We start from the raw sequence: 16,319 nt of genomic DNA on the forward strand, positions 1-16,319 counted from the left end.
GGAGCCTTTATTTTTGAAGGAACCGGAAGTCTTGCGTCCTACTCGCAAATGCATCCGGGTAACGGCTCTCTTCTCCTGCAGAGCATAAACAAAGTAAATAATCATAACAAGTAGCGGGTTTTCATCGTTTTTAACGGCTGTAGTCCTTAATTACACTAAAGATGATTTAACTGGATGTTTTTGTAAAGGCTTATTTTTAAGAGAATTGAGAAATATGGACACAGGAGGCTCAAAGGTAACTTATTGTCCTAAATAACGGTAACTCCTTTCACTGAAGAGGAAGATTTTAAAGTAACGTTAGCTGTTTTGCTAACAGTAAATGCTATTTTAATTTCTAAATGTGTTGACTGTTCACCTTTTATGCATTTTTCCTTTGTTAAAACTATACTATTTGTGTTAACTGACGCTAGCTAACTGTTAACTACAGACCCTGACTTTTTACTTGTGAGTTTGATTAAAATGTTGGGAGAATGAAGGAAAGCTAGTTAGCATACTTGGAGAAAGTGCTAATAATTTATATATATATTTTCTATTGTAGAGAACGCGGTCCAGAGAGCTCCCTCCTCTTCCACAGGTGTGTAACTCCAGGTGTTCATTTCCCTGCCTGCATTATGCTCATTTAATATTACATTAGTGTGTAAATGTGTCCCTATATTACATCCACCCACACATTGCAAGTTACCGGAAGTACATTTTATCCCCTGCTTAACTAAAAACAGAAAATCCAGGAGCTGAACATCAGTTTTACTGTTTATCAGGAATTTGATAGACTTACTTAATAAAGAGGGAATTAACCAGATCATCTATTATTTAGAAATATGCAGACGATACAATTAACGTTAATTTAAAACTAATATTCATAAGCAAGGGTGTAACTTTGGTTTGAGAAGTGGGGGGGACACAAAACAGGGGGTCCTCCGCAATGAAATATTTTCTCAATTTAATTCCATTTCCTGCCTTTCTACAAATATATTAGGGACTATAGTGTTAACAAATACAAGAAAGATGTGTAGTGTATATAATGAGTGTGCACACTTATCTAGTATCCTATCCATGTGAACCTGTTTTATTTGTGATTACCTGACATCCTCTAGGGGGGTCCGGGGGCATGCACCCCGGGAAGATTTGTTTCTTTAAATTGAAGTTCAATGCATCAATCTGGTGCACTTTGAGGGCAACATTAAGAGATTTATGGATACAGTTCTCAACACTCATATGAAACAGAACTGTATATATTTCAATAATCAAAAAGCCATTAGAATATTCTCACAACCAATAACAAATCATTGATAAACTCCTCTCTATATCTTTATCTTACCTAGTCTGCATTTTTTCTTTTTATTTATGCATATTTGACTAATCACTCCCCTTTCAAACTGTGTTTTTTATTTTTGTACTGACCTATAGTACACATTGGAAGGATTTCTTAACTTATTTTATATACAACTATGTATTACATAGATGGAAATATTTGTTTACATAGATGACCAAACCGTTTGAGACCCACTGAGATAACTAGACTAAAGTTTACAACTTAATCACTCAGAGAGTCCTTTACCTCCCTGAGCTGACGTTATCTCTCTCAGTCCGACAGGAGAGGACTCTCCCTCTCCTTATTGTTGAAACAGCTTCTAATCTCCGTTAGCTCCGAGCTAGCACCAGATGCTAACAACAACCCACGTCTCTCTCTCTCTCTCTCTCTCTCTGTCTCTGTCTCTGTCTCTCTGTCTCTCTGTCTCTCTCTCTGTCTCTGTCTCTCTCTCTCTGTCTCTCTCTCTCTCTCTCTCAAAGTCCAACAGGAAAGAGCTCTCCCTCTCCTTATTGTTGAAACAGCTACTAATCTCCATTAGCTCCGAGCTAGCACCAAATGCTAACAACAACCCCCATAACTCTCTCTGTCTCTCTCTCTTTCTATCTCTCTCTCACAAGATGCGCTCGTGCCACACACACACACAGACGCTCCTCCGTGACGATGACCGCTTGCGTAAAAAAAAAAAAATTAAATTTAAAAAAAAAAAAAAAAAAAAAAAGTGGGGGGGACACAAATGGGATTTTGAAAAGTGGGGGGGACATGTCCCCCTGTCCCCAGTGGAAATTACGCCCATGTTCATAAGGATAACTGGTGATGAACTCGAAATGACGTAGCTGGAAAATGTGTTAAAAATGGTAGATTTTAAGAAAATAAAACAAGGTCTTTAAACATTAAAAAATGATTTGATTTACCTCAATGACGTTTGCAAGGCAGGGCGGCACAATCTGATTTAAAACTCATATAAAGAAATGTCACTTTTTATATGATCATTGTCACTTGGAGTGTGATAAAAAAGGTTCTTCTAACTTGTCTGAGTGTGTTTAGCGACGATAAGGCAGAGTATACACTTCATAACAAGCATCTTCAGGAAGAATAAAGCATCTTGTGACCTCTGCCCTGACTAATCCCCCGTCCTGGCGGGCGTATGAACACAGATTTAGCGAGGGTTTAGCTGTCAGCCAGGATGTTATTTGTTATCTCCACTCTGGGTTGATTCCTATCTGGAATGGCCAGAAAAACAACGGTAAGGCATTTTTATCTGGTTGTATCTCAACAGACTATGTTATAACTGAGAATTTCTGAAAAGCTTGTACAGTGTTTGTCTACATTTTAAAAGAAACTCTTTCTTTGCATCTGTTATTTTTTGTTTAATTTGTATTATTTTGTATTATACATAATTCAAGACATTATCACCATGAAACAAGCGTTACATTTGACCTATGGGTTGTTAAGTTTAAGTTGATAAATCTTACATTACATCTGAAACATAAGTGACTTGTTCTTCTATTTTTGTCTTTAAGCGAGGACCACGCACGCTTCCCACAATGCCGAGGTAAGTCAATGTGCTTTTCTAATCTGATACAACATTTTAATCTGCAATATTTACACTGAACAGTCGATCTAAACTCCTTCTCTCTTCTGTTGAACATTTGGAAACATGAAGTCAAGACACAGCTGGTGAGTCGGGATTTGAAATATAGCAGTAATTGGATACATGTCATGAAAACGCCTCCTGTTTTTACTCAAGCTCTTGATTTAATTAAACTTTTCTTTATGTATTTATTCCCGTGCACAGTAGAAGCACCGGCACAGAAGCGTAGGAAGAAGAAAGTGAAAAAGGAGACGAATGGAGTCGATGATATTGACGGTACGTTACACATAAACACACATCTGCATTAGATTGTCACAAACCTAAACATTTGTTTTACTTACTTACATTTTGTTTTATTTGCAGAAAGAGAATTAAAATAGTTCCATGCTGCCCCTTTAATTAAATAAACACATGTTTGGTCTGATACATTTCAGGCATGGATAAAACAAGACTTCTTTGCTATTTTAAATAATTTCTTTAACCAAAAGAATGTAGTGTATCTTGCAATAAGATCAGTTTGTAGACACAGGATCAGAAATATGATGCTTTCCACAACTTCTCAGTAAGAAACAGTGTGTGTTCCAAGAAGATGTTCCTATGTACGTGACTTTTATTGGAAAATGGCCATTTCTACTGATCATAATTCCATTGTTGAGGTATACTAAAATAAATGTATATTGTGCAATTTTCCAAACTCACATTGGTTTCTCATACAGCATCTCTGTATAGCATGTGTATTCACTCTCTGTCCTAAACGGCTTGTTGGAGCTCCTGCCCCCCCCCTTCCCTATGAGCCCAGTGGCCGTCTGCGAGACAGCGAAACCCAGCCCGAAACCAGCCCGAACACACACACACACCCGCAGCCTGGCTGGGAGTTTGTGTGTGTGCTCACACACCGACTCACAGCCTCGCCGCTTCCCGCCGTCTCAGGGAGGAGAAATCGGCGGAGCTGCAGCTGAGAAAAGATTGAGTGTGTGTGTGTGTGTGTGTGAGGAAGTCCGTGGATTGGTCAATTTGGACCAATCCACGGACTTAACGTAACGGCTCCGCGGACGTAACGTAACGGCTCCACGGATTGGTCCATTTTGACCAATCCACGGAGGGGTCGTCGTTACGTCACTTGGTTCCCGGCAGAAACAAATGGAAAAAGAAAATGTCCAACGAGGCGTTCTGGGGCAGCATAGACAGGTCTTTTCTGTGTTAGAGTTTTACTCGCTACAGAGTGTACTTTGAGGGTTTGTGACTCTGCAGACCCTTTACATGCAGAAAAAGCTACATAACACACAAGGGGACGGGTTATAACCGGAAAAGCATGTCATGGGACCTTTAAGACTCCTTGATTTGGAACAAAAAAAATACATTATAACACGTAGAAAGCATGAGAATTGCAGGTCAGTATTTCCCGTTCCTTTAACGCTTCTACTGTTTCCTGTTTAGATCATGGGATGGCGATGGGACGGAGGGAATCTGAGAACGGAGAACATCTACCCTTTGAAGAGACGACGGACTCAGCCCCCCAGAGGAGGAGGAAGAGAAAGAAAGCTCCTACTATAGGTACACACAGAAAACTATTATCTTTATGTAAATGATGAATTCGACATTTGAGCAGCTTTCCCTTAATCTAAGAAAGCACTTTCCCTCCAAAGAGCACAATTAAAGTGTAAATTCATGCTTTCAGATCTGGATGATGATCAGGCGGACCTTGTGAACAGAGACGCAGCAGATCAGACCACGGATGGAGAGGAAGTGGGGAAACAATCCAAGAAGAAAAAGTAAGAAAGTATTAATTGTGTTGTTGTATCAGCACATTTCATAATGTCAGATATAACAACTAATATAGAAAAAAGCTGCGTTAAGTTTTATGCATTAACACCTGGTTTGAGATGAGGTATTTTTATTTATTGTAATATTTTCGCATTTATCTGAATATATTTAGGTTTCTTTATGTCCAAGTGTAGTTTTTTTTAAACAATAAAACAAAACCAAAGCAATTGTGAACAAATGCTTTAAAAAAAAAAGTGTCATCTGCATACTAAAAGTAAGTTAAGAGATAGTTGGTGAGAACATTTGGAAAATACGATCTGGTACATTTTGCTCTCCAACTGTTCTACATTGTGATTTTAGGAAGTCAAAAGTGGTCGAGTCTCCGTTCCCGGATGAGTTCGACGTAGAAGAGGACGACATCATCTCTGACACCCCCCCTCCCATCTTCCAGTACCCCCTGTTCGCGGCCCCGCAGGGTCAGAGCCAGCCGGTGGGGAAGGTGTTTGTGGAGAAGAACAGTGAGTAACCAAAGGAGACGATGTGGCCGCCTGTGGGACATTAAAGGAGATTCTCATGTGTCGTGTGCATTCCTGTTTCAGAGCGGTTCCAGGCTGCAGAGCGCTCCGATTGGAGGAAGACGAACATCAAGACGGAGAACATGACGGACTTCAACGTTCAGCCGCTCTGCTCCACCAGAGACGTTTCCCTGAGAGTGCACAGCGGCTTCAGGTGAGCTATAACTGACAAAGCAAAAGTGTGTGCATAGCGTCATAATAGTTTGGAATGTACAATAGGTTTTTAAAAGGGATGCACAACTCATATCTTTTTTTCAATATACAGTCCAATATTTTCCAAGTCATTCTGACTAATTGGAAATATGTGTTTTCCACTTAATCTCAGATATGTGTTTGATTTTGCTTCAGGTGACTGACTTGTACAAAACAAAATATGTTCAAGTGTGTGGAAAGGTTAAAATAGTTAGAATTTTCAATACGTTTTAAATAGATCCACGATATTGTTTTTTTATATATATCTGATTCAATATCCTGAAATGTACGGATTTTTTTTATTTAGTTTTTATTAGTTTTTTTTCCATGCAATATATTTTTGGTTTAATTGTATGGATATGTTTAATATTTAGGTTTGGTTAAGAGCACTTATTAATGTTTCACTTCCAGTTTAAGTTTATGTTAATAACCCTATTATTAATGTTATTAAAAAAATGTAATTGAATATATTTTTTTTATTTTTTATGTATTAGGTTGTATTTTCATCTCATGACACTTATGTCTTTATGTGTGTCTTCTGCCTATACTAATGAACCAAAGTGACCCTTTGTGTCTCTGCTCTGTGCTGCAGGGTGTTCGGTCTGTACTGCCATGGCTTCCTGGCGGGCTACGCCCTGTGGAACATGGTGGTGGTGTACATGTTGGCGGGGCAGCAGCTCACCGCTCTGTCCAACCTGCTGCAGCAGTACCACAGCCTGGCCTACCCCGCCCAGTCCCTGCTGTACCTGCTGCTGGCCGTCAGCACCGTGGCCGCCTTCGACAGGTACAAGAAATCTCAACAACACGGCGTGAGGAGCCGATGCATCGATCAGAGAAAAAAATGTTTTACTTACAGCATAGATTTCCTAGTTAAAGATCTATTTATGTGTTAACATGAATCAGAATTCCTTTATTTTGTTATAACTCTTGTTCTCAGAGTGAACCTGGCCAAAGGCTCTGTGGCTCTGCAGGAGTTCATCACACTGAACCCCGTCGCTCTCGCCTCTTTCTGTGAGTCCACATTATTTACTATCTCAAACTGTCATATGGCATCATCTCACACTCTTTGTTCCTTGTTTCCTGCAGTGTATTTCTCGGCGCTGATCCTCTCTCTGAGCCAGCAGATGACCAGCGACCGCATCAACCTGTACCCAGACTTCAACACTACTCTATGGTCAGCGCCTTGGAAATATTTAATGTTGATATATTTTCTTGAAGCCTAGGTATGATACAAGCTACTTTCCTTTTTCCTTCCCTAGGCCACCAGGGTTGGAGCACCAGATTCTGCACCCCTGGGTGACGGTGAACCTGGTGGTGGCTCTGCTGGTGGGGCTGGCCTGGGTCTTCATCGCCACACGACCAGAAACAGACTACACTCACGGTGAGAGAACACCAGAGAGAAGGGTGAAAACATGTTCAAACAGAAAGAGAAAACACGTTATATATATTTTTGTCCTTCCTCAGATTATCTGGACGCCATGAGGATCGAGCCTCCCAAACAAGAGGACAAATCAGAAATGACCGCCTGAGAAAATATAATTCTGTACACTTCTTCTGAGGCGTATTGTTGCCATTTTGCACTGTATTTTGCCACTGGTTTTAAATGTGTTGTCGATTATTTTTTGTATTTTTTAAATGTGATTGTGCTTGTTTCTTTATAAATATTTCTCAAAAAAATCCAACAACAACTCTCTATTCCATTTTGGTGCTCATTATGCATCCAACCTGTTGATGCATGCCGTGATTCTGTACAGAATATGACCTTTTAATACTTAATTATTAGTATATTTGTATATTCTATGTTATGATCAGGTCAAATCTATGGGCTCAAATATTTTGAGGGCTCCCATAACTGAGATTTATAATTATATTAACAATCTTCCCACATATAAATGCATATCTTAAAATAAGAAATACGTTTTAACATGCCAGGCGGGGGACTTTAGAAGTAAAAAAACTAATAAGGTAATTACTTTTATCAATTTATTTTTGTATTTGAACATATACACTGTTTTTGTTGCTAACACATTAATAGTTTTTATGTATAGTTTGAAATATTTGTAGAAAAACTGTAAAACCCATGAGTGAAGAATACAAATATTACTTATTCTTAAGATAATGCAAACAATCTTTGTAAAAAAAGGGCAGTAATTCACTTGGCAAAATAGTATCGATCGATCTTTCTGAGTACGATTAGTTTGCTCTGCCTGCCATTCAGACCCTAACAATCAAACACAGAGATGCGACCTGCCGTCCAGTTTCTGTTGACGTGGTAACTTATCAGTTTATGTGGGAAATTCTCCAGATATTCATGAAGAGAAGTTAGCAAAACAGTGCTATTAAAAGCGAGAAGTCATGCTGGACTTTGCCATATTTGCTGTCACGTTTGTCATCATTTTGGTTGGCGCTGTTCTCTATTTGTACCCGGTAAGTCTGCAAGTTTGAAGTTAGCATTAGTTAGCTGTCCCAGTTGTGACCAAAACCCTCATTAAAAAGTAATGATTTCATGTTTATTTGCTCACTGCCAAGCGGGACCACCTCCTATAACATAAATGAAGACCTTCAAAGAATTGTTATACCTGTCTCCCCATTTCGGCTAACACCCAACACACTTATCAATAACCTAATTCAGTGAAATTCATATTTAATTAATTACAGTGGGTGGTAACAACCACGCTTAAGTACCATCTTTGAAAAATGGATGCTGTCAAGTAGGCTACCCAATTTCTATGCCGATTTCCCCCAAAGACCTTATTAAATAGTCAGATGAAATAATAGTTTCATACATTGTCTAAGTAAATTAGAAAGGATTAAATTGGCTGAGATTCAATACAGGTTAATTGAACAGTACTTGATCTTGCTGTAACTAGGATATTAATAACTAATCCATGAACTCGTATGAAGAAACAGTAGATGTGTGTGAAAAATGTATAAATAAATACAATTTCTAATCATGTTTTCAGTCATCCAGAAGGGCCTCTGGTATCCCAGGTCTCAATCCTACCGATGAGAAGTAAGTTGTCATTGTATTCTCTTTCATTCAATAACAGGATATTGCAAAGATCAATGAGTCAATTCCATCCAAACAAAACATTGATATTCAGTGCTGTCTCCTATCTCTCAGGGATGGGAACCTGCAGGACATCGTGAACAGAGGCAGTCTGCATGAGTTCCTGGTCAGTCTGCATCTGCGGTTTGGCTCGGTCGCCTCCTTCTGGTTCGGGGGTCGGCCCGTGGTCAGCCTGGGGTCCGTGCTCCAGCTCCAGCAACACATCAACCCCAACCACAGCAGTAAGTTGGACAAAGTCTTAAAAGTTAGGAAAATGCTTAAATTCCCATGAAGCCTTTTAATATTTGAAATGAAAGACTTGTCATATTTGCTGCTGTCTCCTTGTTTCTTACACCAGGCACTAGCTGAGCATTAAATAATACTGATCTGCAATCAGAGTTAAGCTGGTAAAAATAAACAAAGTGAATATGTACATTGATTGTTGTGGGTATAAAGGAGTGCTTTAATCTTTATTTTTTGCACATATATTTATTGTAACAATTTAAATATGATCTTAAAAAGAGTTTTAGGTTCCTTAAATCTCTTACATTTTACTTTCACAAGACTGGTTTTCACTCACGAGGAAAAAATAACATGTTGTCTTTGTGTCTCTGTCAGCTGACTCCTTTGAGACAATGCTGAAGTCTCTGCTGGGCTACCAGTCAGGAACGGGAGGGGGGGCCACAGAGAGCGTGATAAGAAAGAAGGTTTACGAGAGTGCCATCAACAACACGGTGGAGAAAAAGTTCCCCCTGGTGCTAAAGGTCTGTATCTCTCGTGATGTACAATACAATATAACTAAGTTGAGTTGAAAACAAGCGTTTAGACATATTCCCCACTTTCTTCTCATAGCTGGTGGAGGAGCTGGTGGGGAAGTGGACGTCCGCCCCGGAGGCTCAGCACACCCCTCTGTGTGCCCACCTGCTGGGGCTGGCCATGAAGACCGTCACCCAGCTGGCTCTGGGCGAGACGTTCAGGGACGACTCCGAGGTCCTCTCCTTCCGCAAGAACCACGACGCGGTGAGAAGACAGTGGAGTGCAGCACACAAATGTTTTTGTGCAGCTGATTTTGGTCTTTCCTCCGCTCCTGTGGATTGCAAATGTGTGCTTTTGCATAAATGCCCCCCTATATTTTTGTTGAACTGTCTCCTTTTAGTCAAACCTATAATTTGGGATGCTACAGTCCTGTTGGAGTGACTAAATAAATGTTTTTCTCTTCTTCCTACTCACCAGATCTGGTCAGAAATTGGCAAAGGGTACTTGGACGGCTCCCTTGAGAAAAGCTCCAGCAGGAAAGCACATTATGAGAAGGGTGAGTGGCTTTATTAAAACCAAACTTAATATATGTTGAATTGTTGAAAAAGGGCTGCTCAATTATGGCAAATATTTTAGTCAATAATCAGATCACGATCATTCAATACCTAACTATATATGTACATAAACATTTAAATAAATCATATCAAAAATAAATAAGTTAAAATGTGTAAGTGCACTTCTACTATGTACATTTTCAAAATAGAAATATGTCCAAAATAAAAGATATGTTGTGATCTACAGTAAGACAAAATGAGAGCAGCGTTTTTCATATTCGCTAGGAGCCAAAATCCTAATTAAAAATAGATGAAACATCCAGTACTTGTGGAGGATTTATGGAAGCTACCTTCTGTTCTTCTTTGAGTCGTTGGGATTGGGTGTGTGTGTTCACGAGCAGCATGGTGTTTTCTTCTGTTGATGTGCTGTGGAGAAACAGCAGGGACAGTTTGCAGAGGATCAGACTTGATCTGTGTGTGTAGATCCGCATTTTCAGGGAACAGCTTCTGTCGTTTTTGGGGACCTTTATTGATTTATGTGCCAAGGACAATTTGACTGGAACTTGGCTCTTGCTGGAGTTAATTATAGATGCTGTCTAAAAGGCAGGAACGCAAGACAGATGCTTGAAATTCAGTCTTTTTAACTTGTAATCATGTTCAAAGTTGTGAAAAGATAACGGATTTTTCGTTTTCTGTGTGTTCAGCTCTGTCAGAGATGCAGGCCGTTCTGCTGTCGGTGGCGAAGGACAGGAAGGCTCAGAGGAAGCAGACGGCATTTGTGGACGCTCTGCTTCAGTCCAGCCTCACAGAGCGACAGGTGAATACTGATGAAGCCTCACACTCTGCTTTATATTCCAAAAAGGTAACTTAAAGATTGTGACAGTTCTCAAAAATCGACTGAAATTACTGTTTTTTTCCCAGATCATGGAGGACTGCATGGTTTTCACTTTGGCTGGATCTGTCATCACTGCCAACTGTAAGTGACACAAATCACAGTCAATTGACTTATTGATTCATACTTTATTAAAGGCTGCAATTAACATGTCAGTTATTCAAAGAACCCGCAAAATATCACATTATTCTCAGTTTATAGTTAAATACAGTTGGTAGTTCAAAAATCGAAATATAGTTTATTTCCAAGTAGATTTTACTTTATCACAAGGACTTCTCTAAGGTTTCTGGTTCATAACATGAATTATTAAGAGGATATTAAAAATGACGGTGAAAGTAGAAGACCAACAACATAAATATGGAATAGAAAATGACATTGCACCCTCAGTTGAATGTTATGCACCCTCTATTCAAAAAAGAGAAGGGAGCGAAAAATATTTTACAATATAAAACAAATTGTGTCAGGTGCGCGTGACCTGCGTGCATCCTTTCCAAAGTGCTTCCAGAGCAGTGACACACATCTGTGGATAATCATGGTTATACGAAAATGGTTAAAGCAACCATCACTATACGCCAGCACCACTGCATCTACTGCAGACAGTAGCAACAGGTCAGATAGGGACGTTACGTTACCCACCGTCGTGGACACTAGCTTACTCCCGCCCGACTCGCCGCCCTCGCCCCCGGAGCAGCAGTCTTCGTCACCCGAAACAACGCCGCCCCTTTGAGGCCCGCAGGTGCCAGGGGACCTCGGCAAAACAGAGCCTGCCCAGGTATATCTAAACAAGTACCCGCCTGTACAGTGGGGGAAGGCGGTCATGTTGCAGCTTGTGGTATAAAAATAGACTGGCTAGAATATTCATGTAAAAAATAGTGCCATATTCTGCCATGCCTGTAGAAATGTTGGGTCAAAAATGCATACAATAGCACAGAGGCCTTCACCACGAATGGCTACAAAAATATCTCATATCCCAAACTTATCAACGAGCTAATGTTGCAGCGGAAATGTTCTCCAGGTCACAAAGTCAACCTCGCATGATGATGTGATACCAGTTTTCAAGCACAGTAAATATTCTCTTCCCAGAGTATATGATGGGACCAAGGGGATGATGTACATGGTTTTAATAATACTTTTGCCTTTCAATGTTTGCCATTTCAAACCATGAGCTGGTTCAAATAATATTTGCCTTGATTTACAATATGTTCTCATTTGTTTTATCAGTACAGTTTTGAAGCTTTTGTGCTTTTCTTTCCCATGCATAGTCCACTTTGGACTGGATGAAATATTTCAGGATTGCACTTTTAACACACTTGAAATGTTCTCACTTGCTTGGTTTCAAAACATAACAAATGCCATAATCTGCTCATTGAGGACCATAACATCAATGCTACATAATGCATAACATAATGCATTGCTGTTGCCGGCCACTATTGCTCATGTAAACCTACTACTGGAACCGGGCCTGTTCACATGTCAGGAGGACCACAAGTAAATCCCGAATTGTATATTTATTTTATAAAGTCAGTTATATTATTAAGCCACTGTATGTCCAGAAACAGCAACTTAGGAAGAAAAAAGCTAAACCAAAAGGAAGTTAAAATGTTGTGTTTCTGCAGTGTGTATCTGGGCACTTCACTTCCTGTCCACCTCGGAGGACGTTCAGGACAAACTGTACCAGGAGCTGGAGCAGGTTTTGGGTTCAGACCCCATTTCATTAGACAAGATCCCTGAGCTGAGGTAAGATTTTTGGAGAATGGCAATGGTCCAATTTTGGTAAAGCGTATTTGGTATTGCACAGATTTAATTCAAGGTCATACTAGCTACATGTATGCACATCCAGGTGATGCTGCTGTGTTGTATGACCTTGATCTGATCACATTCCTGTGTCTGACAGATACTGCCAGCAGGTCCTGAACGAGACGGTGAGGACCGCCAAGCTGACCCCCGTCGCTGCGAGGCTGCAGGAAGTGGAGGGCAAGGTGGATCAGCATGTCATCCCCAAAGAGGTATCTGCTTCCTGCTAAAATAATACAGCCGGGAAACCAGACAGTTTACTGTGGAGATAAAGAAATTGAACAATAATAACTTTGTAAATCAAAATCAAAATGCTGTGCTTTCAGACTTTGGTCATCTACGCTTTGGGAGTTGTCCTTCAGGATTCTGACACCTGGAGCACCCCATACAGGTTCAACATTATCATTTTACTCCAGAAATAACTACAAGGCTGCTTGTTCAAATCATGTGTTGTGGTGTTTTGTCAAGGTTTTTGGCAAGTATTTCTCCCAAAATAATTTCTCTTCGGTATGACAGCATCACATAGTGGGGTTTATCTTTCAGGTTTAAAATGTTGATTTGTGCCATTTCTGATCTGTGATTACTGTGACATCCCTTCAGGTTTGACCCAGATCGATTTGAGGAGGAATCGGTGAGGAAGAGCTTCTGTCTTCTCGGATTCTCAGGGAATCAAACATGTCCAGAACTCAGGTAAAGTCTAGACATAGACGGAGCTAATACTGAGAGCAATGACAGTGAGTAGAAGTGAAAAAGTGTCTTCAATAACATTTCCACAATCCATCACATTTGGTCTCTTTGACAGGTTTGCCTACACTGTGGCTACTGTCCTGCTCAGTACGTTGGTGCGGCAGCTGAAGCTTCACCCTCTGAAGGGGCAGGTGATGGAGGTGCGATCTGAGCTGGTATCCACGCCTAAAGAAGAAACCTGGATCACCGTCAGCAGAAGAAAGCAAAAATAATCGCTGAAAAGGGCTATTTCTAACACACATCTTGATCAAAATAAATCAACTGCTAAGTATTTCTTAAATGTCGCAGATCTAGTCTGTCATTTTCCTCATTCACGTCAGCCTTTTTAACAACATCATGGTAGTTTACACTTTTTGAATTAAAGCCTTCTTTAGAATCATTATTGCAGGTTATTCCGAACTTGCCAGAATTGTTTTATGTACAGTCATCGTTGCACCACCATTGCATTTACATACTTGTCTTTCCGGTGCTCTTTTTGTACAGCAATCTGAGGCCTTAAGCACATTCGTACCTTGTCTATCCACAGGTCAAATTTGCACTTGTTAAAATGTGTTAAAGTAGGGGGAACTTGATGGTTTCATACTCTACAATACAGAGAAAAACAACTTGTTCTTGCAAAGGTTTTTCTATAGTTCCTAATACTGCCTTGAAAATCCCCAATAACATGTTTGTCTTTTGATATGGCCCATGTAGCATTTCATTTCTTTTTTAAACAAATGCATCTTGAATATTAATAAATATATTAAAAGATGTTGAAGTGTTTGAGTTATTCCTTTCATTGTATTTGCCCCAAATTTGCATCAGTGAAGAATGGGAGTGTCACTCACTATAAATGAGGTTTCAGGCTGCATATGGAAATGTTTTAATGGATGAATGATGAACTGACGCCCTTTATCAGCTAATATATGCTTCTGAAGGGCCCTCGGGCAAGACTGTTTTTCCTCACATGGTACACTCATTAACCAATTATTTTGAGAGGGAATGAGAAAGGAATACAAAAAGTATCCCTCTGGAGAAATAAATATATTATAATTATTCAATCCACCATGAAAATACTGTATCCCAAATTCATAATCAGAATACTTTATCCGCTCAATGAACTACATCTCTGGTCTCGCACAGTAGCCTACACGTCACCAACACCAGAATGAGGTGAAAAGTATTAAATGAGGTGGAAATCATTACAGTCTGGGCATGTTGAGAGCTGCTATTACACAAAAGGGGAGTTAGTCGGTTCCGTAAGAGCCAGCATGCGGGACCGGGTGTACAAGGTGTCTGTGAGTGTTAAATGAGTGTAATGTGTAACGTTAATGTCAGCTAGCTAACATTAGCTAACAAGGTACACTGTTTTGTTTTAGCAACTAGTTTTCTGCGTACCTTGTCCTTGCCAACACTAATGTTATCCACAGCATACACACGATCACGCAGTTCTTAACGAGAAAACTAGTTGTTAAAACAAAACACGGGAGTATACCTTGTTAACTAATGTTAGCTAGCTGACATTAACGTTACGATTACACTCGTTACACTCACCTCGGCTCTTATGGAACCGACTAACTCCCCTTTTGTGTATATACAGCTCTCAACATGCCCAGACTTGTAGTGATTTTGTCCTCATTTAATACTTTTCGCCTCATTCTGAAAGAAAGAGGTGAAATGTAGTGATGACAGTTTGACTATGACACTGAAGCTTCGATACGTGCTTCAAACCCTGGTTTTCCTATTCCATAGAAGCAGTGCTTCGAAGCTTGCTTAAAATCACGTGACATATGACGTCCGAACATAGACTGTATATATAAATGGACGTAGTGTCCGTGACGTCACCCATAGGATTCTGCAGAGTTGCCGAGAAGCCCTTGGCGGAGTCGGCCACTAACGTCTCGACAGTGACGTCAGAGTCTAACCCCCGCCTGCTCCAGCCTCTTTTACCTACACCTTGCTCCAAATGCTACTCCTTCCACATACTTTCAGCTAGAGACTTCATTCCAACTTTAAAATGATCATAAGACATTCAGCTATAAAACTTGTTATTCAGATTTTTTATATCTTTTACACTTTTTGAGATATTTAACTTAGTTTGGAGCTTGGTAAAGAGGCCTTCTTTATTGAGCAGCTCGTTAAGGCTAGAGTGCTTTGATCTCAAAACAGAGTGGAGGACAGCTTGAAATTCGCCCAAATTCTTTTTTAAACCTGCCATAATTCCCAAACCCTACACTCCTTGGACATAATTTGTCATGAAAAACGTAGGGAAACCTCTCCTAGGTTGGAAAATTAAAAATAATTAAGCAAAAATAATAACAAAATGCCTCTTGAGGGCATGAAGTGACAAAAACGTTCAACATGTCTCCATTAAGGCCTATTGTAAATACAGCCTGCTCTTTCTTCACAGCAGCCGCACACCTTTAGTTAATCTGCCAAAAAGGCCACATTATTGACCCGAAAGTATACAAAAAGCACACTTCAGACGCTCATCAGGGTCCTGAGACACTTCACGCGTTGAAATTTCACCGATATCTGCGTACGTATGGTTTTAGTCGAAAAGTTTGCAGTCAAAATATTCTGCTGCTTTCCCAACGCTTTTTACTTTCTTTTCTCTTCTTAATACACATTCATTCATGACTACTTACATCTGATATGTAACTCCTTCAGCCTACTTTCAGCTGCAGAAACTATTCAACTATTACATTATTCAGCTATTTCAGGACATTGAGGCTATACATGTTGTTGTTTATACCTTTTTTAAACCTTTTCTTTTAAATATTAAGCTTCTTCACTATTTTTCCTACTCTTCCAGTTTAACATTTCACTTTCAAGTTTTCAACAAAGTCATTGCAATGCATTTGAGCTGTAACAATTTGATTCAAATCATTTCACTTTTCTGCATTTCTCCGCTAAGTTCAGCAACACACTGACTTGGTTTTTGTAGCTAAAAGCAGCTACCATTCAGCTATTATAATAATATAATAAGTTATAACATATTCAGCTTTTTCTGCATTTTCAGCTAAATTCAGCAACAAATGTTCACAGTTTACAGCATTCGCACGCATTTTCTGCAGGAAATGCATTTTATAGTTTCAACCAATACTTTTGCTC

The 16,319-nt window shown here is 39.7% G+C and overlaps 2 protein-coding genes across 2 annotated transcripts; both read left to right on the forward strand.

Annotated features, from left to right (window-relative positions):
- Positions 1 to 49: 49 nt before the first annotated feature.
- LOC117477402 (transmembrane protein 237B-like) lies at positions 50 to 7,105 on the forward strand. The gene is made up of 14 exons (XM_034124057.1): positions 50 to 235; positions 539 to 574; positions 2,833 to 2,864; positions 2,976 to 2,989; positions 3,108 to 3,179; positions 4,341 to 4,457; positions 4,582 to 4,675; positions 5,028 to 5,185; positions 5,267 to 5,396; positions 6,027 to 6,218; positions 6,372 to 6,445; positions 6,521 to 6,608; positions 6,694 to 6,815; positions 6,899 to 7,105. Exons 1-14 carry the CDS (start codon positions 215 to 217, stop codon positions 6,961 to 6,963), a joined length of 1,215 nt encoding a protein of 404 aa, XP_033979948.1. The 5' UTR covers positions 50 to 214; the 3' UTR covers positions 6,964 to 7,105.
- A 549-nt stretch (positions 7,106 to 7,654) lies between these two features.
- LOC117477439 (cytochrome P450 20A1) lies at positions 7,655 to 13,443 on the forward strand. The gene is made up of 13 exons (XM_034124103.1): positions 7,655 to 7,861; positions 8,398 to 8,447; positions 8,559 to 8,725; positions 9,102 to 9,247; positions 9,336 to 9,503; positions 9,717 to 9,795; positions 10,498 to 10,610; positions 10,715 to 10,769; positions 12,302 to 12,422; positions 12,580 to 12,691; positions 12,806 to 12,870; positions 13,080 to 13,169; positions 13,282 to 13,443. The coding sequence occupies exons 1-13, from the start codon at positions 7,790 to 7,792 to the stop codon at positions 13,436 to 13,438; spliced, it is 1,395 nt and encodes a 464-aa protein (XP_033979994.1). The 5' UTR covers positions 7,655 to 7,789; the 3' UTR covers positions 13,439 to 13,443.
- Positions 13,444 to 16,319: the final 2,876 nt, after the last annotated feature.

This window comes from Trematomus bernacchii, unplaced genomic scaffold, assembly GCF_902827165.1.
Source record: "Trematomus bernacchii unplaced genomic scaffold, fTreBer1.1, whole genome shotgun sequence".
In the NCBI taxonomy this organism is placed as follows: Eukaryota; Metazoa; Chordata; class Actinopteri; order Perciformes; family Nototheniidae; genus Trematomus; species Trematomus bernacchii.